The sequence below is a fragment of the Danio rerio genome, chromosome 5 (genome assembly GCF_049306965.1).
Source record: "Danio rerio strain Tuebingen ecotype United States chromosome 5, GRCz12tu, whole genome shotgun sequence".
Classification (NCBI taxonomy): domain Eukaryota; kingdom Metazoa; phylum Chordata; class Actinopteri; order Cypriniformes; family Danionidae; genus Danio; species Danio rerio.
The window spans coordinates 52817355-52845151 of NC_133180.1; the positions used below are offsets into that span (position 1 = coordinate 52817355).

Sequence of the window (27797 nt, forward strand, 5' to 3'; positions counted from 1 at the left end):
TGCTGGATAAGTTGGCAGTTCATTCCGCTCTGCCGACCCCAGATTAATAAAGGAACTAAGCCGACAAGAAAATGGATGAATGACATGAAACCACAAGGTTAATCAGCTATATATATATATATATATATATATATATATATATATATATATATATATATATATATATATATAGTATAGCTGATTAACCTTGTGGTTGGACAGTAACAGCCTTGTGAGCATGGAAGACCCCTACTGGCCCATATCTATCAGCTGACAACCACTGATAATGCCCATTTAGTCGAGTGATAACATTTGAATGGCCTGCTTTTACTGGCCCTGTCCCTAAACCCAACTCTCATGGGAAACCTGTGGCAAATTTTAAATGTCGAAATGCCTGGTTAAGTTTGATTTTTAGGCATTTGGATTACAAAAGATTAACCACTCTCATGCCCATACTTGTCTTTTTATGTTGCCTTGTTTATGTATTTTGTGTTTATTATTTAAATTGATTGTAATCAGTTAATTGAATAACAAAGATATAATCGTATAAATTGTTATAATATCAGGGGTCACCAAACTTATTCCTGGAGACCTGGTGGCCTGCAAAATTTATCTCCAACCCCTAAACAAATACACCTGAACAAGCTAGTCAAGCTTTTACTAAGAATACTTGAAACTTCCTGACAGGTGTGTTGAGGCAAGTTGAAACTAAACTCTGCAGGGACACTGGCCCTCCAGGACTGAGACTGGTGGCCAGTGATGTAGATGATTTATTAAACAATCCGGACCCTCTCGTCCAAAAAAACAAAAAAACAAACAACAACAACAACAACAAGAAAACATCTGTGCTAGTCTATACACTAGTGTAACAGTGTATATTTTGTAGAAAAAGGAACAAAAAATATTGATGACTCATTTTGCACTGCACATGAATTTGTCCAATCAAATGCTCTCTGAACATAAAAGGTCCTCTTTACACCAAACATAATTATTTAAACCAACTAGTAAGTATCAGTAGACCAGATAGTAGGCAGCAAAGCATGGTTATAGGCTGTTAAATGATCTAAATGATCTGATGATTGTAAGCCAACATTGGGTCAACATGGCAAACCCAACAGTTGGGTTAAAAATGTAATTGGAATTATTTGAAAAAGAAATTGCAATGGTGTGTTTGTCCATATTTGAGTTGAATTGAGTTGAGTTATGAAAGCCCATCACTGTTTAGAGTGCAGTCCTGCCAAATAGTCATATTTCAACAGCAGATGGATCATGACAGAAAGTGAAAAATCCACTTGAGTTTAGTTAGTAAGTGCAAAACTACGCCAAAGGTACATCAGTTACAATGTGACCACACCAGTGTTTTTTTTTTTTTTTTTCTAGGTGGCTTTCCTGGCGAAGGTGGCAAACTGGCTAACAGAGACCTCAATGCATCCGTTCTCATCCCCTTTAATGACGACCCGTTTGGAGTTTTCGCGATTGCTCCAGACAGTCTGGAGCGAGAAGTTGCAGAAGACGTCTTATCAGTTAACGACATGACAAGTGTCACATCTCTGACTATACTTCGCCAGCAGGGCACCTTCGGAGATGTTCGTGTGGCCTGGGAAATCCTGTCGGGAGCTTTTCCTTGTGGTCTACCACCCATGGAGGACCTGATTTTGATGGCCTCATTTCCTTCAGCTGTTGAGCTCCAACCTCATTCTAGGAGACGGCATGCTGGAACTGATGCCCTCTTCTTCTCTGGACGTCCTGGAGCTTACGGATCCATCAGTGCAGTAACCACTCTGCAGGTCCCACAGATCCTGGCTAACTTCACTCTGTCTGTCTGGCTGAAGCCCAAGCCCAATACAGATGGCTTTGTTGTTTCTAAAGGCAATGGCAATGGAACTGTCTATTATGGAGTTCAGGTTCAGACCAACGACTCCCATGTTACTACAATGCTTCATTACACAACCATTGGATCTAACAGCACACAGGTGGCACGAGCTACTGCTAATAAATTTGTGGAAGATGCATGGGTTCATTTCATCATCGCTGTGGAAGATGGAATTATTGAGTTTTATCTGGATGGGAGCCCAATACCTGGAGGAATAAAGAGTCTGAAAGGAGAAGCCATTGTAAATGGTGAGTGCACTATTGACTTGTATTTATTAAAGTTATTTAAAGAGCACCTATGATGAAAATCATCTTTTGTAAGCTGCTTGGACAGAACTGTGTGTAGGTATAGTGTGTTCACAATCAAATTGAAGAGATTTCTTGACGTTAAAATAGGATCCAAATTCTTCCCATTTTGAGGCCCACCGCAATGTGACATTCACTAAATTGATTTACAGCCGTGTATATACATGTTACCGTAGTAACGTGTATAATCAATTACAAGACATGGCATGTGCAAAGCAACTGGTAATAAAAGATGTGTCCAACTCGCCAGGCATGTGCACAGATTGGGCTCAACCAGTGCAGTGTACATGGCCTTTTATTCTCTTGGATATACAGTATCTCTTGCCCTTCCATATTGACCCTCTACCCCCACCCCCCATTCCCCCTACTTTTTAGTATTAGTTTGGTTTTTTCACGGTACTGTCACTGTGCTGTTTATCTGATGCATGTATAATAAATAATATGATGTGTGTTTTGAGCTGAAACTGCTATTTTTGTCCAGGATCAGCAGTGAAGGTATTTTCTTGATGTTAAGAGAAACTTTTCTAATGGTAGGCACATTGGAGGTGCAATGGAGACATATTTTCCGTGCATCAGTTGAAACCGCGAGTCATACGACAAGAACTGACCGATCAGCTTCATGCTTTGTTTGGAATACACACATTCTGATAGACTAACTACCTCAGACAAGCACAGAACACCCAAACACTGCAGTGCTTTTGCATACTATGTATGTCAATAGTTACAGGTATCCAGTTTTCTCCATGTCTTTATTTGTGTTAAAAAAAACAAACAGGTTTGGAACAAGTGAATGATGAGAGAATTTTGGGTGTTTTGGGTGAACTAAGTCTTTTCAAGCTGCTGTCATCAACCCATTGTAATGTTTCTCGATGAATATTGAATAACTAAAGAGCTGCAGTTTATTTTGTGTTTATTATAGGTATATTTTATATTATTTAAAAGTAACTTCAAAGTAAAGAAATTAGTGATCTGATTACTTTTTTTTTTTACATTAAGTAATTAGTAATGTAATCAGATTACAATTTTCCAGCAGTAGTCAGTAATTTGTAATCACTTACTAAGTAAATTACCCAACGCTGCTACTACTAATATTAATAATTATAATAAAGTGATTTCTTTATTAATTTTAGATAACTGAAAATTTGGACTGTGATTGTTATTTGTGAGTTATATTCATATAAATTAAACAGAAATTAAAATAACGTGTGACGTAATCACAATTTAGTATGTGATTTCCATGCGTACACAACTGTGTAATTTTTACTATATAAGTTGTTTATTTGGGCAGCAGGGTGGCTAAGTGGTTAGCACTGTCGCCACACAACAAGAACATTGTTGATTTGACAGCTGGGCCAGTTGGCATTTATGTGTGGAGTTTGCATATTCTCCCTGTGTTTGTATGGGTTTCCTCCAGGTGCTTCGGTTTCCCTCACAGTCCAAAGATGTAGGCTATAGGTAAATTAAAAAAAAAAAAAACTAAATTGTCCGTAGTGTATGAGAGTGTGTGTGAATGAGTGTGTAAATGTGAATAAATGTTTTGAGTGGGTTGCTGGGTATCTGCTGCGTAAAAAACATATGCTGGAATAGTTGGCGGTTTATTCCACTGTGGCGACCCCTGATAAATAAGGGTCTAGGCTGAAGGAAAATGAATGAATGAATGAATGAATGAAGTTGTTCATTATATGAACAGTGATATTACAGTATAATTATAAGTTTATCAGTATTATAGTTATCTGTAAAAGCTGTCCAAAATTAATTAAAACACTTATGATAACTAAAAATGATATTAGTTATAATTCATTTATTATCATTTATTAAAATTTTAATCTTTATTATACCGTACATCTCTTATTTCAACCTTCTTCATTTTCCATAGCAAACAACTTCATTACAAACTAGGAAACCACAATCTACCATATTCCTCTCATTCAGCTCTCCTCTTAAAGAGAAATTCCTCATGCTTATGTTGGTCAAGCACTGAAATGTGTTTCCTACTCACTCTTGTGGCCCATATCTGCTCAGAACCTGTTGTGCTAGACTATGCCATTGTTTAACGTTTCACAGGAATAACGCGTGAGCCATCCCTGGGCCGCTGCTGGACATTGTTAGCAGCAGATAAAGACAGCCGGCAAACTGTCTCTCTATCTGAAAACAATAGAGCCCCCACTAAAACTTTCTTGACATCTCTTAATGAATCTCCAGTCAAGTGAATGAATGTACACATAAAATGCAAGGATCTCTTGAGATTGTTTCTGACTGTTAGCTTGACTGGTGATTACGGCCTTTGTTGAATGTTCTTGTCTGGGCTCCGTGAAGCGTATTTCCTCAATTTGTACAGTTGTGTGCCTTTGAATGTCTCTCTGGTGGTCAGGACGTTACAACTTTAAGCTGGTGTAACCAATCAGGATGAACTCTAGCCTTTTTATTCCAGTTTCACCACTGTCACATCCTAGAAAGAGTTTCTTCTTACTAGCTGAACTGTTTTATGACAGGTTATGTCAGCCCATTATGAGGACCATGTGATTGGTGATAGGAATAGATGAATGTGTCACTACATTATATGAGTCTGCGAGCTTCTGTATGTTTTTAAATCCTGAAATATAGATTAAGTAGGAAGTAACTTGATTTTGTTTAGATTGTATAAACTTAATATGTTTATTGTATATTTCCTCAACATGCTTAACCATGCCCCTCCATTTGTCAGTTTTGACAGTGCAACAATTAGAAATGGTAAAAAGGGGTTGTCTGTTAGGTTATGACGACTCTCCCAAAACCCCCCACATAGCAAATTTTTTCTGGCCCAGATCTGGCCCACACATTCAGCTTTTGCTTGGCCCACATGCCACAGTGAATTACGGTACATGATAGGACCAAGTCTGGCCTCCATACAAGGGCTATACATGGACCATATCTGGGCCAAGTCTGAGCCAAGTTAATAACCTATAACTGGGCCTGAACTGGGCCCAGATATGTTGGTGTGTCATGACTGCACGATTGGTAAAATGTTTTTCTTTTTACTCAAAAATAATTTAAATGTATTTTAAAAGTGGGTAAGATAGGCCAAACTTACATGGCCCACAAGTAAATATATATATATATATATATATATATATATATATATATATATATATATATATATATATATATATGCAGCCAAATACTGCATTTAATGTCTGGCTCAAGTCTTATGTGCCGCCTTAAAGACGGTACCACCTCTGTTAAACCCAGGCCATGTTTGGCCCAAGTGCTGTATTACAGTGCCAGACAAACGCCTGCTGTGCCAGCTTTATGCCAAATCTGGGCCAGAATTATTTGCTACCTGGGCCATTTCCTGATCTTTCTGAATAAAATGCCTATTTTATTACATCCAATCCAATTTTATTGGATAAGCAGTCATTACAAAAATAGGAAGAGTTTGTGGAAAGTGGCAACCATAAATCCTCATATCTTAATGCAAACTGTGGCATACCACAAGGATCAGTTTTAGGTCCAATATTGTTTATAATTTACATTAATGATATGTGTAAGATATCAGAGTTTAAGTTTATTTTAATTGCGGATGATACAAGTAGCTTTTGTTCTAGGGATAATTTTTCAAAACTTATAGAGTTGATTTAAACACAAATTAATACATTAAAATTGTGGTTTGACATAAACAAATTATCATTTAATATAAGTAAAACAAAGGTTATTTTATTTGGGAAATTAAAAAGTAGTTATAATATAGATTAAAATTTGATAATGAAGTAATAAAAATATTATATTCAATTAAGTTTCTTGGTGTTGTATTGGATCATAAAATTAGTTGGAAACCACAAATAAATAATGTGATATCAAAATTAATAAAAACTGTAGCAATAGTGGATAAAGCAAGATTTATCCTGGACAATAAATCATTGTATGCGTTATATAACACCCTCATGTTGCCACATATGAGTTATTGTGTTGAAATTTGGGAAAATACATATAAATCTAACTTACGATCCTTATGTACAATGTAGAAAAACGTAATTAGACTTGGAAATGTGGGGTATTTGAAGCATACAAATCCTTTATTTTTTAAAATTGAAGATACTTAAGTTCAGCGATTTGGTTAAGTGAAGTTTTATGAACTAATTTCGAGAGGAGCATGTAATATGATAAAGCACGACTGGCCGCTCATCTGTAATCAGTAATAATCCAATCAGAGTGATCATAGTTTACTTTAAATGGATCATTTTCTCCCTTCTGCTCTATCTTCGTTTTGGAAGAATCCCCCCTTCTACCCCATCTCCTCCTTTTACCCCTTTTCTAAAAGGGGTAGCCATCGAGACCTACCTGATCTCAGTTCCCCCGATATGCTTATTGACCGGGCAGGAGCCCTGGGCTCAAATATCTCAGAGCTCAGGGTTCTCTCCCAGGACAGCATGCCAAATCTGCTTTAAATGTTAAGCATATCTAAGTGGGAACTCTTGAAATTTAAAACAGCACTATTTATGTTTTAAAAAAAAGTAATAGAATACTTCCAAAATACATACTAAAGTTTTTTGAACAAAGGCAAGGGGGTATAATCTGAGAGACTAAGAAAATGTTTAGAGGTTGAAAACAAAGACAACTTAAAAAAAAATGTGTATGTATGTATGTGGTGTGAAATGATGGAACAGTCTAGAACAGATTCCTAACAATATCAGGCTATTAATCAATTAAAACGTTGTATGAATATATATTATTGATTGTAATATTAATTGATTGAAAAATAATAAATGAGAAAGGTATGATGACATTTCAATTAATTGCTGTTGCAATACTGTGTATTTTCTGGGTTATAAAATAACCCAAATGTAAATGTGTTATAAAATGTAAATGTACAAATGGAATTAAATGTATAATATGTCAAAGATGTCAATAGGATAAAATATGTCTTATGTAAAAAGAAGAAATATGTAAAAGAAGAAATAAGTTTAAGTAATTGATGAATGATGTGTGTGGTAATGGTGTGGGAAAATAATAAGCTTGTGCTTCATCCTGCTCCATTTCGACCATGTTGAAATGTATTTTTTTGTTAAAAATTTTTTATGTGTGATGTTTTTATTCAAAATAAAAAAAAATCAAACCAAATCAAATCAGCTTGCAGTAGAAAAAAATAAATAAATAAATGAAAAAGACAAGTCACACCTACTTTTTTCTCATTTAATATTACATCTCTCAAGGAACTGCATCATGATAAAAAAAAGGGTCACAGCTTCTGGTTCGTGCAGACTTTAAAAATGCAACCACTGAGTTCACAAACCCAGATACCCATAAACCCGCAAACTCGCACCACCCAATCTAATGCCTTCCATTTAACTTCCTCCACACAGATGCTGCACCTATTAGGATCGGTTCCAACCCAGATGGTGAACAGCGTTTCACTGGTTTGCTGCAGGATGTCCGGCTGTACTCCAGCTGCCTCAACCGCTCTCAGATTCATGAGCTTCACAACCAACCAGCCAAAACTGACCTCCACAACGTGTCAGGATACCTGACGTACAGGCAGGAGGAGAAGGAGAAGTCGTTTTTGGTGGAGGTGCGGGATGATCAGGAGGCAGAGGGTGAGGAGGTGTTTTACCTGCAGCTAGTGGCAGTTCAAGGTGGAGCCCGTCTGCCAATGCCCAGACCTACTGCCATTCTGAAGGTCATGAAGAGCGATAATGCCAATGGACTTTTCAGCTTCACCGGTGCTTGTATACCAGATGTAGGTGCAATTTATTTTTTCATACCATTAACAAACTAATTTAAAGGTGCTGTATGTATGTTTTTGACTCTTCTAAAGCATAAAAATACCATAATGCATTTGCAGATATTAAAGAAACATGCTTAGTGAACATTGCTCATCTGAAAAACGATGCTGAAGTCAGATATTTTGCTTTAAAATGTGTGTTACGTGCTGAAACGGCTGTCTTTGTTTTGGTACCTTTAACCCGCCCATTGCCACTTTAGCCAATTATATTTTAGCATGCGGGTTGCCTTGGTGGAAAACAGCGCATTCCATTCATTCATTCATTCATTCATTCATTCATTCATTCATTCATTCATTCATTCATTCATTCATTCATTCATTCATTCATTCATCCATTCAGAAAGGCTCTGCTAAAGCATGCGTTCATGACTGAAATGCGACCTCAGGTGGACAGTAGCAGACTCCGAAATGAGATGCAGATTCAGACTTCCACATGAGGTTATTAATTAGCAAACAATATAAATAATATGAATGTAAACATTAGGTGAGCAGGTTACATTGTAACCCTGTGTCCTAACAACACGCTACATGATAGAATTTGCAGTGGTAAGCAACTTGGCTGTTTGGACCAAACAAAATGTACATCAGAAATGTAAATACAGCCATTCAGAACCACAGAATAGTGCACTCACTGCACTCCAGCAAAATTGTAATGCTTATAATCTAATTAATACATATTAAACCTTTTTAGCATTATTAAATGTACATGGTGAATTACTGATATGTGTTGGCTTGCAACAAGTCACAGTTCTAAAGTTAAATTTCAAATGGTTTATTTTATTTTCAAGATCTGAGGAGAATGATCTGACCTGCTGCTGCTTTCAGTAGTATTCAATAAATGCCATGTAAAATGGCATTCAAACTTACATTATTAGCATTTAACACCAAAAAAAGCACACGAGGTGTGGCTGAGATGATCATGTCATCACGTTTTCTGTTGTTCAGCTGCAAAAAAAATAGACACTGTTTCTAAAATATAAATTCCAGGTATTGGTTAGGACAAAACTCCTTTTTACAATATTCCTACTATCACGTCACTACTTTTATTTAGAGCACGATTTAAATAAGCCTTAAATCAGCATTTAGGCTCGATAGTCAGGCACATTCACGTTTTGATTTAGCCGTGCAATACCTTGTTCAACCACTGGGTATCAAACTTTAAAGGGCACCTATGATGAAAAATTTACTTTTCAAGCTGTTTGGACAGACATATGTGTAGATATAGTGTATAGGCCGTCATATTAGGGTGATATAAACACACCCAGTCCTTTTTTTTTCAATTTAACAACATAAAAATGATGGACAAATTGGAACTGTTTTTAGATCGACCGCAACTTGACGTAGAAGTGCAGTCCCCCTGCCTACCGAATTGATTGACAGCTGCGTGCATTAACTTGTCCCTTCAGTCACATGTATAATCATGTCAACAAGACCAGACGTGCACAAAGCAACTGGGAATAAAAGGTCTGTTCAGTTCTCTAGGATCATCAATCATCATCAAATGTGATCAAGAGTAAGTTTCACATGTTTAAAATGTTTTAAAACAGTGCACTTTGTAATGAAGTAAAGCGATTTACTTCAGCTTTACTTCATCAGCACAGCCCCGTGTCAAAACAATTATAAAAGAAGACGCTTCAATCCCCGTTTGTGGACGTTAAATCAGGTTTATTTTGTACATTAACATAACAGATATCCACACAGCAGTGGAGATTAAGCGATATCCTGTCACATATGCGTGCAAAAACAATGCAAAGCTAAGGACACTCTGTTTGTCTGTCTCTTTGTGTCTGCTGCGGTGTGTGTGTGCGTGTGTATCTGTGTGTGTGTGCGCATGAACTTTGTAACAATATTGTGTGTGACTAATCAATGCAACTGCACAACAAATACTCATTGGTAAAGTTCTCACTGTAGTATATCTCACAAACGCTACGTGAGATCTTCCTTTTAAGTCTGTCTGTTGCCTGACGCAGCCGAAATGGTAGGCGGGGAAAAAAGTTAGCCTACTGGTGGAAAAAAGTTAGCCTACCCAATTCACCTGTACCGCATGTCTTTAGACTGTGGGGGAAACTGAAGCACCTGGAGGAAACCCACGCAAAGGCAGGGAGAACATGCAACATCCACACAGAAACACCAACTGAGCCGAGGTTCGAACCAGCGACCTTCTTGCTGTGAGGCGACATCACTGCCTACTGCGCCACTGCCTCGCCTGCCCTTTAAATAATATAATATAATATAATATAATATTATATAATATAATATAATATAATATAAAATAATATAATATAATATAATATAATATAATATAATATAATATAATATAATATAATATAATATAATATAATATAATATAATATAATATAATAAATATATTATAATATAATACTTTAAGACACTGTATTTAAGACCTTGTTCTTAAATATTCATTCATTTATTAATTCATACATTTTTATTTATTAATATAAATTAGTTAAGATTTATTCATTCATTCATCAATTTTCTCATTCATTTATTCATTCATTATTTCATTTATTAGATTTTTCATTGTGATATAAATATGCCTTTTCTTAAACATTGTAGAGTTCTATATACTATGTTACTTGAATTTACTTACTATTTTATTTTATATAATTACACGTGTATTTATTTATTTACTTATTTAGTTGGATTTGAGTAATACAACCTGCACTGATCTGGCTGGCATTTAAGTAAAAGTAAGATGTGGTCATTCAGTCGTCTTACTATGTTTTATATTTATTTTATTTTAACTATTTTGGTCTGTGAAAAAAAAGCTCATGTTATCATTCAACCCATTGTAATTTCAATGCAAATAAATATCTATCCAAAAATGTATGAATAAAAAAAGAAATTATGAAAAACACAGACAACCGCAATGGCATTCTCCAGTGAGAAACCTGTAGTGTTTCTTCACAGATAGCCTTCTGACCAACACAATTAAGAGTTAACTCAGTAACAGTATTATTTGATTAATTACCCAAGGTGCTTCTCTCTCAGTGTTTGGTTGTCCTCCCTCCTGAAGGCACGTAACCTGACCCCTAATTGCGAGAGCATGTCTTCATGTATAGATAATGTGTCTTCACGCCTGGATGGATGGCGCATAGTGCATTCTTCTCTTCGGGTAGATTGGATGCGTGGCATCTCCAATAGCTAGCTCGATTAATGAGACAGATGGTCAGTGAATTCCTTCAGAGCAAGACCTGTCAACTCGTGACACAAGAGACATGGTGCCATGTGCTTTCTCTTATGAACAAGAAATGTGACTACACAGAATAATGAGTAAACATTTAGCAACTAACCTTTCCATGTAGCTCGTTAAGTGAACTGCTAAGTCTTGCACTGTGGTAAATGATCATGTAACTGTTAAGTGGTGTTTAACTTCATGACAACTAAATGATTACCAACTGGATGAATTTCACCTGGATGAATGTTCAGTTGTTAAATATTTGTATTTTATTTTATGTTATTTTTTTTTTTTATGCAACAGTCAGAACTGATATGTAGGGCTTTTGGCTTTTTATTAAGTATTTTGTTTTTAGCTTAATGTAAAAAAAATATATTTAATATACAAAATAATATGTTTCAAAATAATCTTTGTGTCTGTAGGTTACAATTAAAATGCATATATTTAAAGACATAATCTAAGATTTTTTAAAATATATTTTTTAAATGTATTTACCAAAATGCATTAATCCATCCATCCATCCATCCATCCAATCATCCATCCATTTATCCATCCATCCATCCACCCATCCATCCATCCATCCATCCACCCATCCATTCATCCACCCATCCATCCATCCATTCATCCATTCATCTATATTTATCCTTATCCATACATTTCCTCCATTCAATCCATCAATCCATACTTTATAAATCTCCACTTCAGTAACACTTGCATACAAAGAACTTCACAGTATTATTAATATTCACACACAGTATCTATACTCCCAATATTTGTACAGAGGGGCATGTTCATACATAATTTGTATGACTATATAAAAATTTTTATTCTACAATATTTTGTTTTATTCAATTTTGACATGAAAAATGTGTAGAGTTCATCTAGTTTATTATTATCATCATAATTTATTTATTTATTTATTTATTTATTTATTTATTTATTTATTTATTATATTTTTATACCATATACAATTTATTCATTCATTTATTAATTTGTTGGTTAGTTGGGTTATTTGTTTATATTTATAAACAATATAAAATGTATTTATTTATTGGTTTGTTTGTTTATATTTTACCATATACAATTTATTTATTTATTTATTTATTTATTTATTTATTTATTTATTTATTTATTTATTTATTTATTTATATGTTTATATTTTTATACCATATGCAATTTATTTATTTGTTTATTTTTTATTTAGGATTTTTTATATTATTTATTTATTTATTTAGTGATTCTTAATGTGATAGATCTCTGATAGAACTCTGGAGGTATGGTGATAACCAATATTTATTTATTTATTTAGTTTGTTAGTTAGTTTGTTTGTTTATTTATTCATTTATTCATATTTTTAACCCAAATACAATGTACAATTTATGTTTTTATTTTTTTATTTTTTATTTTTTTTAGTTTGTTTGTTTTGTGTGTGTGTGTGTGTGTGTGTGTATTTGTGTGTTGCTTTTAAAGGACCTAGAGTTAATGTAATTCTACTGTACTTGGCTTTGAATAACCTTTATTCTTTTTTTATCAGATAGCTGAGGAGGGCTCTATGATCTCTTGTGTGGTGGAGCGCACACGTGGGGCTCTGGACTACGTCTATGTAAACTACACCGTCACTCAGCTTGATTCACCAGCAGACTTGTCAAATGCCTCAGACTTTGCCAATGCTACAGGCTTCATCCTCTTCCAGCCGGGTCAGCTATCTGAGGTAACAGGATCAACTTGTCAAGCAGTTATTATTCATGACCACAAGACCACTGCACTATTATATAGTATTTACTGTGAAATGACTAAGCAACTTCTCTTCAAGTGATGACAGTGTGAAATACAGAAACAAATTCACTTTGCGATTAAGATCCAAACATACTGTGCATCAGCCACAAGTAGTAGTTTTTTTATTAGGCACCAGCACTTGATTGTAGATACTAGTACTTATAGTAGCTTTATCATTCACTTAATTCTTTCATTCACTGTCCTTCGGCTTAGTCTCTTTATTTATCAGGGGTGGCCACAGTGGAATGAACTGCCAACTTATCCAGCATATGTTTTACACAGTGAATGCTCTTCCAGCTGCAACCCAGTACTGGGTAACACCCATACACTTGCACATTCACACACTTACACTACAGCCAAGCATCAGGAGGAAACCCAATTGAACACAGGGAGAACATGCAAACTCCACACAGAAATGCTAGCTTACCCAGCCGGGAATCAACCCAGCGACCTTTTTTGCTGTGAGCCAACAGTGCTAACCACTGAGCCACCATGTGGCCCTTTCATTCAGTTAATCAGTTACTTAATATTTAAAAGGATATATCACCAAAAAAATAAATAAATAAAAATTGTCATCATTTACTCATCCTCCACTTGTTCAAACATATTTGAATTTCTTTCTTCCATTAAACACAATGGAAGATATACTGAAGAATGTCCAAGAAACTAGTCCCCATTGGTATCCAACAATCTTCAAAATATCTTATTTTGCATTCAACAGAAGAAAGAACCTGTAACAGATTTGAAACATCTTGAGGAGTAAATGATGTGTACATTTTCATTGTTTGGTGAACTATTCCTATTGAACCTATTTAGTGATTTCACTAGATAACTGTACTTATTAAATACAGTGCACAGCATAACTGAGTACAACATTTTGAAAATAAATATTTTTATTAATTTCTCAGCGAATATGGGTAATATATTTTGGTTCATCCGACCAAAACAGATGTGTTAAACAGATACATTTAATAAAATAATATTCAGGCCGCAAACATCTTCAGAAATATAAAGACATTACATTTAAATTGATGTGAAATATAAGAGAAGGAAAGTACAACCAGCAAAATTTCAACAAAGTTTTATACATGTTTTTGTTTCTCTTGAAATTTGCTATTTTACAAATATAATAATTTAATATTTTTCTATGACATAAATTTGTATGTATTTCCCAGTGATGGGTTGCGGCTTTAAGGGCATCCGCTGCGTAAAACATGTGCTGGAAAAGTTGGCGGTCAGGGAGGGATTGGCGTGGGCCCTTAATAATGTCTCTGGGGCCCCCCTAAATGTATGGGCCCTTAGAATCATTCACCCAACACCCCCCGCCCCCACATAAACACCTTTGCGGCGCCCCTGTATACAAGTGACTTAAAAATCATCATACCTTGTGAAAATGTATACCTTTATTCACATTACACCATGCTTTCAGAAGACTTAAATATAATAGATAATATATAGATAAAGTTGTAGTAAGGCACAGGTTAAGAGAAGGCTAAAAACAATTCAAAGGCTGGAAAAGTTATTTTGAATGGCATTTTATTTCAGGCTGTATGACAAATATAGTAATTATTTCAAAGGCGTATGATGATTTTCTATAGGCACTGTAAAAATATGTAATCACAAATGCATCAAATACAAGTTAAATCTGAGCCAGACATTTTCAAAATGTACTGTATTTCTACTCTCAAAACATTACTTTTGCTACTTGTTCGAATGACTTATTTAAAATAAGCCAAATCAACGAGAGGGGTCTGGCTGCAGACCTGGTGCAGTGCAATCTGGGCTGCATCCAACGCTTTTTAATGGGCTCACCTAACCCCACCCTTAACCCTACCCATCACAGTGATGTCACTAGCTCCATTTGAGGGCATTGTGTCTGACATTGCATCGCTAAGTGATGCAGTCTCAGCTTGCACCATAAAGGCTGCATCCAGATACTATTGGAATAAACACAAATTTTTTGGGACAACCTAATTATTCTATGTTCAATTCACAAAAAAATAGATTAGATTCAACTTTATTGTCATTACACATGTACAAGAGGTAACAAAATCCAGTTTAGGTCTAACCAGCAGTGCAATAGCAGCAAGTGCAGGATACAGGAATAAGTTATAAAGTGTAGTTATAGAAAAACTATGGTGATATTTACAGATGGATGTACTATCAACATTATATACAGGTTGTATTAGCTATGAACAGAGATTTACAATAAATTAATATATGTACAGTTTGCTATCAATAGTCGGAAATGTGCAGATAGATAAACATAATTGCAAATGTATATGTACAGTGGGTATGTACATAATTACATATGTCCATGTGCAGTAGGTATGTACAGTTCAAATAAATGAATTAATGTAATGAATTTGTGCAATTTTTAAATGTGCAAATGTTAAATAGTGCAGTGATTGTGAGAAGTATAAGTTTGAGGAGAGTGTGGGCTATATTTGGGGGGCAAAAGAGTGAAAAACACTGTTAATATTGTAAAAACACTTATGTTAAGTTAATCGATTTGTGTTGAGACAATATGAAGGAATTAAGTTTTTACAAATTTAGGTGGATTTAACATTAAACAATTAGGTTGTCCCCCCCCAAAAAACTCAATAATTAGGTTGTTTCAGCTCGTTTAAAAAAAAAAAGTACTTTCAACAAATGTCATTTTTTTGAATGTAGTAACAATAGTTTATTCTTAAAAAATGTTTATTTAATTATTGTTTATTTATAATGCTGTGTTTACAGCCAAATAGTTGATTTACAGCTCCATCTAGTGGAGGTTTAATACTTTGGTTTTGTTTAACTGACTGTGACCTCACTCATAGGCTCATAGTCCAATTTATTATGCCCTTCACTTACTAACGTCCCTCCAACATTGATTACGTTAGTAAGTATCCACTACTAGCAGAACATCTGAACCCTTGAAGTACTTGGGAACTATACTGTTTTGGCAACATAATCGCACTGCATTCTGGGACATATACTGTATACTGTACTTGCTCCCTCTGTCAAAATTGAGGGATCGAGGGTCTATGTACACTTTCCTCATTCACTTGATGAAGTGTAACGCAATTTAATTTGCAAGTGCTTGTCTAAAAGAGGACTGAAACACAGTGACCTACTTATTTGCTGTCTCTGGTCTCACAGGTTTTAAACCTGCTAGTTGTAAATGATGATCTTCCTGAAGTTGATGAGCACTTCCGGGTTCGACTGGTGTCTGCAAAATCAGGCGATGGCAAACCAGGTTCCACTCCCACCAGTGGAGCCAGCATTGATCCAGAAAAAGCTGTCAACAACATTACTGTCAAAGCCAGCGACCACCCATATGGTACAGTATAGCACTTTCAGAGATGTGCTTTCAGTTTTTATACAGCTAAATGACTGGTTGTTGTTATGATTTCAGGCCTGCTGCAGTTTCAGACGACTCCAGTGCCTGTGGGAATGATCAGACCTGCTCTGGAAGAGGCTCGGGTCACTGTTCAGGAGGAAGCTGGTGTGGTCAGACTGCTGGTGGCCAGAGCACAGGGGCTGTTGGGACGAGTGATGGTGGGCTATCGGACATCTCCATTCACAGCAGCTGGATCAGAGGACTATGAGGTATCAGCTGCAGCTGGATATCACTTTAAAGAGTTAAAACCATAGTTAAAATCAAAAAGTAAAGGGATTTTTTTTTCAATTGTGAGTAATTTTATTTTGGTTACTTTTAATGTACTTGATTAAATACTGTATGTAAGTTCTACTGTCTGTATGTAAAGTTAACAGTCCCATATTAAATTTTGCATGTCCTCAGTGTGCGCATGGGTTTCCATGGGATGCTCTGATTTTAAACCATTTTAACAGCATCCCTTATTGACAGAAAAACACAGAATTGTTGATATTTTTGCAGAATAATAAAAAAAAAAGAAAACTGAAATATCACATGGTGCTGAGTATTCAAATCCATGCATATTGCTTAAAGAATATTGAGAAATTAGTTCATGACAATGTAAGTTATACATTTAGAGAAGCCAACCAAGTAATTAAATCCCTTGTCGAGTAACAGTAAACATGGATTTTAATTTAATTTAATTTAATTTAATTTAATTTAATTTAATTTAATTTAATTTAATTTAATTTAATTTAATTTAATTTAATTGATTGTGTTTTATTTTATTTTGTTTATTGTGTTTATTTAATTTATTGTGTTTTTTTCATGTATTTTTTATTTATTTTTATTTATTTTATTTATTGTGTTATGTTTTATTATAATTTTATTTAATTTAATGTGTTTTATTTTTAATTTTATTTAATTTATTGTGTTTTTTATTTTACTTTATTTTATTTTATACTGTTTACAGGAGTTGGAACCACTAAAGAGTGAGCAAATGGATATATATATATATATATATATATATATATATATATATATATATATATATATATATATATATATATATATATATATATATATATATATATATATATAATATATATATATATTCTGAATGGAACTAAATGAGTATTGCAGTTTCCCAAACTGACACTGATTGAAGAACTGATTTCGATTTTGAGAAACTTTCTCAAGGAGCAACTTAGCATATTAGATTTATTTCTGTAATTTGTGTACACATGACACTGAATATGGGACTAATGATGGCTGAAAATTAGATTTTACCATCAGAGAATGAAATTACATTCTAACATATAATAAGAGAACACATTATTTTGTCTGATTGTAATAACGACTGACATATTTAATATCGCTCTTTACTGTGTATTTCATCAAATAAACGCAGCATTGCTGAGCATAATAGACTTTTCACAAATTAAAATACCTTATAGTCGCCAAACTTTTGAATAATAACGTTCAAGTTGTTGGTTTTTGCTGTCATGTACAGTTCAGCAAAATCGATTTTTCCATCACCAGTACCCCCTAATGAAATTCCATTGTATATTAAAATGGCACAATTTCTTTTCATCATCTGACAGGACACAGAGGGATTTCTGGATTTCTTGCCTGGCGAGAGATTCAAATACATCAACGTGACCATTATAGACAACTCAGTTCCAGAGTTGGACAAAGTCTTCAGAGTGGAACTGTACAATCCAAATGGAGGAGGTAAGAAAAATAGATTGTGTTTCAGTCATTTTTACCTTCCTTTTTCCTTGCATGCATTACCTCCTGTGGGCTCCATTCATGCTGTGCCAGGCATGATTATGGAACATTGTGTGTGATTTCAATATATACTGTGTGTGATTCCTGTCATCTCTGGTGTGAATCCTGCGTGCTGCTTAAAGTGGATCCGTATTTTGCGAGCGAAGGCAGTGGAAGTGGCGAGAGTGAAACTGACTTCTTTCTTCCGTCTTTTCACTATCATCATGGTAAGATTCTTAAACTTGCTTGCCCTTTTTTCCTCTCACAGTTAACCTCATTCCCATGGTTCAGATTAGACTGGATTCTGTGAAGGAAAAAAATAATAAACTTGACTATATCACACCAAAGTGACTCTTAATATTGTCAAAGTTCCCTTCAGATTGGACAAAAGGAGCTTTATTTGTTTTTACTATTTCCTTACTGCTTTAATAGCCGCTCCTTGGGCATTTCTGAGGCACTTCATGCCCCATTATCTGTCATTTGGGCCTTGGCAGAGCTTTTCAGCAGAACTTCTTTTAACCAGTGCTAATTCACTACTTACTGTGCTCTTTTTGTTTTGCTTTCTTTTGTTGATTTATTGCGTAATTGAGGTCACCCCTTACACAAACTTCATTTTGTAGGTCCTAGATTAAAAGCTGTAAAGTTTAAGAGCTGCCCATAACAGTCAGACCCCCAGACTCTTGATTTCTGCCAAGCTATTTGCATAGTGCTAAGGCAATGCCAGGAGGAACGTGGGAAAAGCAAATAGACTTTATGTGTTAGGAAGGGCAGTGGTGGTAACCGTGCAGGCACAGGACGTCAACATGACTTCATATTGACGTGGTACCCCAACGTACCCCAATGTCATTGGATTTTGTTTGGAAATGAAAATCAGGTTGACGTCAATGTCCAATCTAAAATCAACCTAAACTTAATTAAATATCAATGTCTAATCATGTTACACCTTGGCGTTGTGTGGACATTTACGACTATGACATCTATCAGACGTTGAATTTTAGTCACTTTCCAACACAACCTGAAATCAACCAAATATCATCGTAATTTGGCGTGGTTATTGGACGTCAAAATAACATTGTCCTTAGAAACTGGTTAGACATTGAATTTTGGTCATCTGACATCATACCTAAATCTAACCTAATATTAATGTCTTATGATGTTGTGTGCCTGCTGGAAAATAATGCTTCATTAAAGTCACAGTTCACCTCTGTCACACATCTTGGTGCCCTCCTTTAGGAAGTGTTTAGTAATAGTAGTAAAATTACTTACTGTATAATAAGTGAAGTTTGAGATGTTACTTTTGTGTCTCATCTTTAGTAAGTATAATATTTATTTATGTTTTCTTTCTAAAGCTAACCTTGGCGCTGCTGCTCGTATCATCGTGACCATAGCTGCCTCTGATGAAGCTCATGGTGTCTTCCAATTCGGCGCTGACTCTCTGATTGTGAACGGCACTGAGCCTGAAGAGGGCAGGAGTACTGTAGTACTGCAGGTCAGTTCCAATGATAAAAGTGGATCATTAACATGTTCCTTTTGCATTAAAGAATGCATGGAAAAAATGCATATTTTGACACACTTTGGCTACAAACTTGCAAGAAAGGAGGATCCAAAATCCAAAACACCCATACACACTTTCATTCACACACGCACTCATACACTTCGGCCAATTAAGTTATTGCAAATGTCTTTGGACTGTGGGGTAAACCAAAGCACCCAGAGGAAAACCCACGCCAACACTGGAAGAACATGCAAACTCCACACAGAAATGCCAACTGACTCAATCGGGACTCAAACCAATGACCGTCTTTCTGTAAGGTAACAATGCACATCATCCACATTTCTTTCATATTTTATTACCTACCTTATTCAATAAGCAGCAACAGGATGATCTGCCATTCACAAGTCTTTTATGCAGAGAAATTTCCTCAGGTCTTTGGGTACTTAATGTCCAAACATATCTTTACTGTATATTACTTCACAATGTTGATGCAGATGAAAGATAAAACGTACAATTCGGTTTAAACATGTTAAAGTTGGCTACATATTAATTAACTGTCAACTTTACCGAAGCATTTTTACTTGACAGCTGGTCTCGCGCATCCGCCATGTTTGTAGTTTGTTAACATTTTTTACCCCCGTAGTTCTAAACAAATTCACGTCCAACGCACAATGTAATGTGGGCAGTATTAGCAGTTAGCGTTTAAACACTTCTACACATTGAATTTCCAATAATAAGCCATGCGGGAACCTTTGGCATACTCTTTTAATCATACTATGGTTCGGAACACACTAATTCTATTTTTGAACAATATTTAGGGTAGATAGCATGCAAATTAGAATGTAGCATATGACTTGTTTCTGAAACACTAGCTGGCAATAGGGTTTATCTCCCACGACTCTTGTTGCTGCCTACACACGTAAGTGCTACTAAGCTAACCAATCATAGTGCTTATGCTACGCGTTGTTGCGACATGTAGTTACATTTTTTTAATGACTTTTCAGACCCCCTTAGTGATAAATTTTCAAAAAAGCAATTAGCGATAAATCTGTCTACTTTTTTGGTGTTACTAGAGATTTTTATAGAATCTTATTTGTCCATATTGTATCCTTCCCACTCTTCTCAACGAGCTGCGGGTGATGCTGTCGGCCCCTCCCCACCTCAGAGCACTCACAGGCAGCCTAGTCCATTTACATTTAGTCATTTAGCAAACGCTTTTTACCAAAGCGACTTACATATGAGGACAAGGAAGCAATTTACACAACTTTAAGAGCAACAATAAATAAGTGCTGTAGGCAAGTTTCAGGTATGTAAAGAAAGTGTAAAAAGCGAAACATTAGTTATTTATTTTTTATTTATTTTTTTGTTAGTGGAGGAGCCAGAGAGGGAATTGCAGATTAGTAAGGAAAGTGGAGACTAAATATTTGAGTTTTTAGTCATTTTTTGAAGACAACGAGTGACTCTGCCGTTCTGATGCAACTAGGGAGATTGAGCGCGAAAGTTCGGGAAAGTGATTTCTTCCCTCTTTGAGATGGAACCACCTAGCGACGTTCATTCACAGAACGCAAGTTTCTGGAGGGCACATAAATCTGCAGAATTGAGAGCAGATAAGAAGGAGCAAAGCCAGAGGTCGCTTTATAAGCAAACATCATAGCTTTGAATTTGATCGGAGCAGCAACTGGCAGTCAGTGCAAACGGATGAGTAGCGGAGTGACATGTGCTCTTTTAGGTTCATTAAAGACCACTTGTTCTGCTGCATTCTGAAGCAGCTGAAGAGGTTTGATTGTTAGCTGGAAGCCATGCTAGTAGAGAGTTGCAATAGTCCAGTCTGGAGAGAACAAGAGCTTTAACAAGGAGTTGAGCTGAGTGTTCAGATATGAAGGGTAGTCCTCTTATAGCAGTTTCTCCCTCCTGCATCCTGACAGCAGATCACCCCTTTACATACCGACGGCAAATTATTTAGCACCACAAGTGTGAGGTATTTCACTTGAACAGTCAAACCGATCTGCTTCTTCTTTGTTTTAAATGTAACAATTTCATTTAACCATTTATTCTTTTGTTCACAATCACAGATATTTTAGTGACAGTTTCAGAAGTTTATTACGTCTGAGAGATTACTGCAAATTCACAGCACATCTATACTGATAATCTGTATTCAAACAACAATACATTTTGTTAAATTGACATGCATACATAAAGCGTAGTGCAAATATATATATATATATATATATATATATATATATATATATATATATATATATATATATATATATATATATATATATATATATATATACTCCTTTATTAAACATAGGCTGTTAAACAAACAGAAACGGTTGGACGTGATGATGTCAGTAATATGCGAATTGATGTGTGATGTAATACAGATATTTAGCGACTTTTCAGGCAGAGCTTAGCACCTTTTAATTGAAAATAGTTAGGTACAATGGAGGTGCATGTCAGTGTTATAAAATAACAATAAAAATCAGCCTTAATGTGTAAGTGTTTTGTTTTTCCCAGGTAATCCGTACCTTTGGCGCTCTATCCAATGTGACAGTGTACTGGGAGGCGGATGCTGCTTCAGAAGGGGAACTCGTTTACAGATCTGGCAATGTGAGCTTTGAGGTGGGTCAGACTGTCAGAAGCATCTACCTACTGATTTCCCAAGATGATGTTCCAGAATTGGACAAGACCTTCAAAGTCCGTCTTACCAATGCTTCTCATGGTCGACTTGGGAAGGAAACCACTGCCACCTTGACTGTATTGGCCAGCGACGACCCATATGGACTTTTTGTATTCTCTGACAACACCAGGCCAGTCCATGTGGCAGAAGCAAATGCTCTTGTTGCCCTAACCATACAGAGGAGAAAGGGCTTAATGGGAAGGGTACGAGTGGCCTATCGGACACTAAGGGACACTGATACTGCCCCGTACAGCACACCAGGAGTGGGTCGGGCCAGCGAAGGGAATGATTTTATAGCTGTTGTGGACTCTGTGATTTTCTCAGCCAATCAAAGTGAAGTAAATGTGACCCTGAGGGTGCTTGATGATAATGAACCAGAGAGGGCCGAATCTGTTTTTCTGGAACTTGTCAGTGTCACTTTGATTGAAGGGTTGCAACCCAGACCAGGTAAATAATCACACAAAACAGTTAATTTATTTAATAAAAGTGTATTAAAAATAAATATACTGGTTATTTATTTATTAAAAATGTGTTTAAAAAAATGAATGTTTTAACATTAATTGTTGGTTTTCCAGTGGCGCTTTCCCCTCGACTTGGCCCACGGAATGTCACCATTGCTCAGGTCATTATAGAAGCCAGCGATGATGCTTTTGGGGTGCTACAACTCTCTTCTTCTGCAGTGAGCGTGCCTGAGTACTATACTGGACCTATTATTAATGTGACGCGCATTGGAGGGATTTTTGCTGATGTGTCTGTCAAGTTCAGAGCAGTGCCATTGACCGCTAGAGTGGGTGAGTTTTAATGACGAATACATTTCAACTACAGTAATATAAACCTAGCCTCTGGAGCTGAAATTACCCTTGTTATATTAGGAAAAGAAGGGGGAAAAAACAATTGTTCTTTGTTTCCTTAAAAACCAGCTGCTAATAATTTGCAGTGTAGCCTACAAGCCTGAAACCACAATGAAAAAAGTAATAAATGTAAGTCATTATTTTAATTTAAACTTGGTGGGAAAATTATTATGCTTATAAAGAATAAATAATGTAATTTTTGTAAGTGGAAGTTTCTATTTTAATTCCTTTCAATGTTTTGTTCTGTATATTTGTTTTGCAAGATAGCCTTGGTTGGAATAAATATAGAAATTATGTGGACTATTTTTATAATTTGGTTATTTGGCATCCCGTCTTCAAGTGTTGTTTTAATGGAAATACATCTGTATTTTCCTTGAAAACAGCTAGCTAAATCTTTCAATTTGATGGTTTCTGGATATACCAAATATAACAAAATAGACGTGTTTGTTAAATTAATGAAAGAAAAAATGTGTTTGTGAATAATGATTTAAAAAAAAAAAAAATCTGACAGCCCTAGTCCTAGCCCTATATAACAGCTTAAAAAAGCCAGCAAAAAAACTAAATAGATAGATAAAAAAAATAAATACAAAATAACAAATAAATAAACAAATGAACAAATAAAAATATATTTAAAAATAACTAAACAAATAAAATAAATAATAATAATAATAACATTAATAACAACAACAACAACAACAACAACAACAACAACAATAATAATAATAATAATAATAATAATAATAATAATAATAAATTACTTACAGTATATATGATTTATTGTTGAATCAGTAAGAAAACAATTTAATCAAATAACTGAACTCATTATTTGATAAATAATTCAGGCTTCTAAATGTCTTTAATAGGTGAGGACTACAGTGTAGCCTCTTCTGATGTAGTTTTGCTGGAGGGAGAGAGCAGTAAGCCAGTCCCCATCCTCATTATCAATGATGTGGTGCCAGAGCTGGATGAGACTTTCCGAATTGAGCTTCTCAACCAGACCACCGGGGGCGCTCTGCTGGGGGACCTTACACAAGCCATTATCACCATACTGCCCTCAGATGATCCGTTTGGATTATTTGGTAATTTTTTATTTTTTATTTATTTACTATTATTATTATTTTATTTTTTTTTTTTGAGTGTAGATGTTCAACAATGCAACATATCTTAAAGTGCCTCTTATGTTTTTGTCGAATATTAGCTTTTGCACAGTGGTTTGTTGTAAATGCATTATTTAAAATGTATTAATTTTTTTGTTGTTATTATTGTTTTTATTATTATTATTTTTTAGTTCTGCTTAATTCTGCTTAAGCTGTACTTGCATTGGAAGTTCTGGTTGATCATCTTCATCTTCCATTGTTTTATCATTCAACTAAATTGATATGACACAATCAATGCCATCATTTATTTCTGTCCTACAGTATTTACAGAGCTGAAACTAGATTCCACAGCTGAAATTCAGATACAAGTGATAATTGGAGTTTCTGACACGTGATGCAAGCTGTAGACCACTGTCTTACCAATCAGTAGTCCATGGTAGTCCTTTATGAAAAGTGGAGCTCAGAAAATAAACATCTTCAAATCAATTGTTTGACTCTCTGAGGCCAGAACTATTTTGTTTGAGAAAGTTAAATCATATCCATATCGATAAACACATGATGATTCTATTTTACCATGCTTTTCTTGAATCCGTTTTATCCTTTGCTTTGGTGTCATGGTTTAGGAATCTCTCTGTCAAGAATAAAAACTCACTAAATCAAATAGTTAAGTGGTCCAGTAAGCTGATCGGCGTGTCACTAGCCAATCTAGAGGCTGTGTACACCAGAATCACAAATTCAAGTTTAAGTGACACTGCTCGTCATCCCCTTAACTCAGAGTTTCAGCTCCTTCCCTCTGGTCGCATGTTTCTAGTATTAAGCTTTAGAACAAAACGATAAAAAAAATTTTCATACCAGCAGCCATTAGTCATTTAAATAAGGAATAGACTAAAGCGGAGGTGTTTCGGTGACTTATGAATTTTAGATCGTTTTAAACATTTATTTTATGTTTATGTTCAGTTGTTGTTGTTACTATGTGAGTTCCTTTGTGTGGCACTGTTATGAGATGAGGACTCTTGACTGCAAACCAAATCTACCTTCGGGTATAAATAAAGTAATCAAACCTAACCTAGGACACAACAAGGGATTGGAGGGAAAGGGCATATTATGACAAGTATTATCTGAATTGTATTGTCATAATACTGAAAACTATTATGTTTATTATTATGATTGAACGCATGTAAACCTAGTGTACTTTCAGAAACAAAAAAAACACAAAATCCTTGATTCCAGGGCTCCCTCCCTTTGGGGGCGAGAGGAGATTGAGCTCAGGGTGATCTCAAAACTCCCCCACAGCTAAGCCAAGGTGAACTTCCTGAGAGAGAGACGACTAGTAAAAGGGGGGGCATGCTAGCGCCATGCAGAGATACCAGAAGCTCAAGTATGGAGCCAGAGCTATTGTTATTCCTGCTGGTTGCTGGTTGCACCTATTTTGGATAAAGGTGGAAGAAGGGGGAGGAGGGGGGATTCTTCAAGACGAAGATAGTTGTAAGTGGAAAAGGAGTAGATATATATATATATAGGAACTAGGGATCCTTGATTGGAGGATCGTGATTAGCTAATGTGAGCCAGCTCAATCATGAGCATGTACTCCTCTCGAAATTAGTTTAATAAATTAAACTTCACTTAGTATGGTGTAAATGTTCTAAATACAGATTTTTGCTGTTTAGTTTTTCAAGCTGCACCTATCACAATCGAGGAGCCAGCGCTGACCGCATTTGAAGTCTCCTTACCCATAGTGAGGAATGCTGGAACTATGGGTGATGTTGCTGTCCAGTGGAGAGCTACAGTCAATGGCCGACCGGCCACTGGTGATCTCCGACCTGTGTCTGGAGAAGTAATGTTTTCTCCTGGAGAAACATTAAAGACACTGAAAGTTGAGGTTTTGCCCGATGATGTACCTGAAATTGAAGAGGTTTGTCATTTTTGTTTTTTCTTACTTTATGAAGATCCATAAAAATGATATATTACATGAATGCATCTGTTTCGTTTAGATTATAAAAGTTGAACTGGTAAGTGCCACCAGTGGAGGAAACATTGGACTTGAGAAAGTGGTCGACATCATTGTACCTGCCAATGACAACCCTCACGGCACTGTGTACTTTGAGCAAGCAGTATACCGCGTCCAGGAGCCACTGGAAGGAATCTACATTGCTAATGTTACAATTCGAAGGAGGTAATGTGGCTTTAACTCCCATGTATTTTACACCTTGGTACGGTTCAATACAGTTTAGAGCCAATCGGTAAGGGTCATCTTAATCAGGACTTAATCTTTCCAGTGCCAAGCTGGTGTTAGAAGTTCAACATCATTAGCGTTCAAAGTAGAAAATCGTAGGAATTGTTCACAGATTGTATCCTTTGCACGCTCAAGCTCATTACTTCAAATGCAGAACTAGACTATATGTAAATGGCCCTGAACAACAATGGAGGACATAAATCCAGGCCTGTACAAAAGCTACACATATTATATAATCTACCGCATAATTATTTTGGCTTGAGAAAGTGTCCTCTAGTCCAAATATATCTCCTCCTAGGCCGTTCACGCTACAAGGCCCAAATTTAGTTGAAATATTCCTTTTGCATTGAAGTTTGTTGTTATATCTTCTCATGCTAATCAGACTTATCATTTTTGAATAAATCTGGGCATATATAAAAAAAAAAAAAAATATATATATATATATATATATATATATATATATATATATATATATATATATATATATATATATATATATATATATATATATATATATATAAGACTCTGATTTGGCCAAAAGTGGTGTTCTGCATTAGATTTTGTTGCTTTATCTTTTCAGGTTTATCAGATTTATAGTTTTCCAATAAATCATTTTTAAGCATTATTTTTCTCTCAAAATATGGCATGCCATAAACTCCATGACTTAAACTGCATATTTTTTACTGACATGACTGGCCATTTTTACAAAAAGTCTATTATTTTACTGATATGGCAAGCCATTTCTGCATGTATCACTTTCACACTTGTTAAGTATTATATTTTCGATAAAATATGTATTTTTTTAAATTTTTACATAAAATACAAGTTCAGTTTTGACTGTCATAGAGACATTGGGGTCGATTTATATCACTTATATTGGCCAGAGTCTTTGATGTATCATCACTAAGTTGTCAATTGCAACCATTGCAATAAAACAGGCTAACCTAGCAACCATTTAAAAACAGCAATATCTATACATCAGAACATCGTGGGGACCTGTGTATTGGCTCGTTTGACTCATGCTAGCAAATTGTTTCTGTGTACTATGCATGGTAACAATGATAAGCCAAATGCTAATAACGATTGGCTATATGTTACTAAGCGTTGCCATTTAGCAACTGCTTAGCAACCGCCTATCAATTCTATAAACATTTTTGCAACTGCCTAGCAACCACTTAGCAACAGCTTCCTGCCAACTGTCATTCCCAGTCCTAGTGTATTCATCTTGGCTTTCTCAAACCAACATCAAAATTCGTCAACAAACTTTACATTCTAGTTTGCAATTGCAGCTGTAGCGTTGCATGTTATTTTTATTTATTTATTATTATTATTGTAGTGCCATTAATCAATAAAACATCTCGCATGTCCCAGTCTTTGGCCTTAAGTGGCAGTTGACCTTGCGCCACAGGAGATTCTGTTC

At 35.4% G+C, this 27797-nt stretch overlaps 1 protein-coding gene across 3 annotated transcripts in view; it reads left to right on the forward strand.

The window, feature by feature from the left end:
• Positions 1-27797, forward strand: part of adgrv1 (adhesion G protein-coupled receptor V1) — a 258923-nt gene that overhangs the window by 74517 nt on the left and 156609 nt on the right. For 2 of the 3 annotated variants that reach the window (XM_009301753.5, XM_005165511.6), the window contains exons 20-32: positions 1360-2100; positions 7497-7870; positions 12649-12825; positions 16032-16212; positions 16288-16481; positions 17853-17982; positions 18162-18245; positions 19368-19507; positions 22034-22643; positions 22772-22987; positions 23911-24126; positions 25812-26056; positions 26136-26317. In XM_009301753.5, coding sequence (XP_009300028.1) covers positions 1360-2100; positions 7497-7870; positions 12649-12825; positions 16032-16212; positions 16288-16481; positions 17853-17982; positions 18162-18245; positions 19368-19507; positions 22034-22643; positions 22772-22987; positions 23911-24126; positions 25812-26056; positions 26136-26317 — 3490 coding nt within the window. 3 annotated transcript variants of the gene reach the window in all.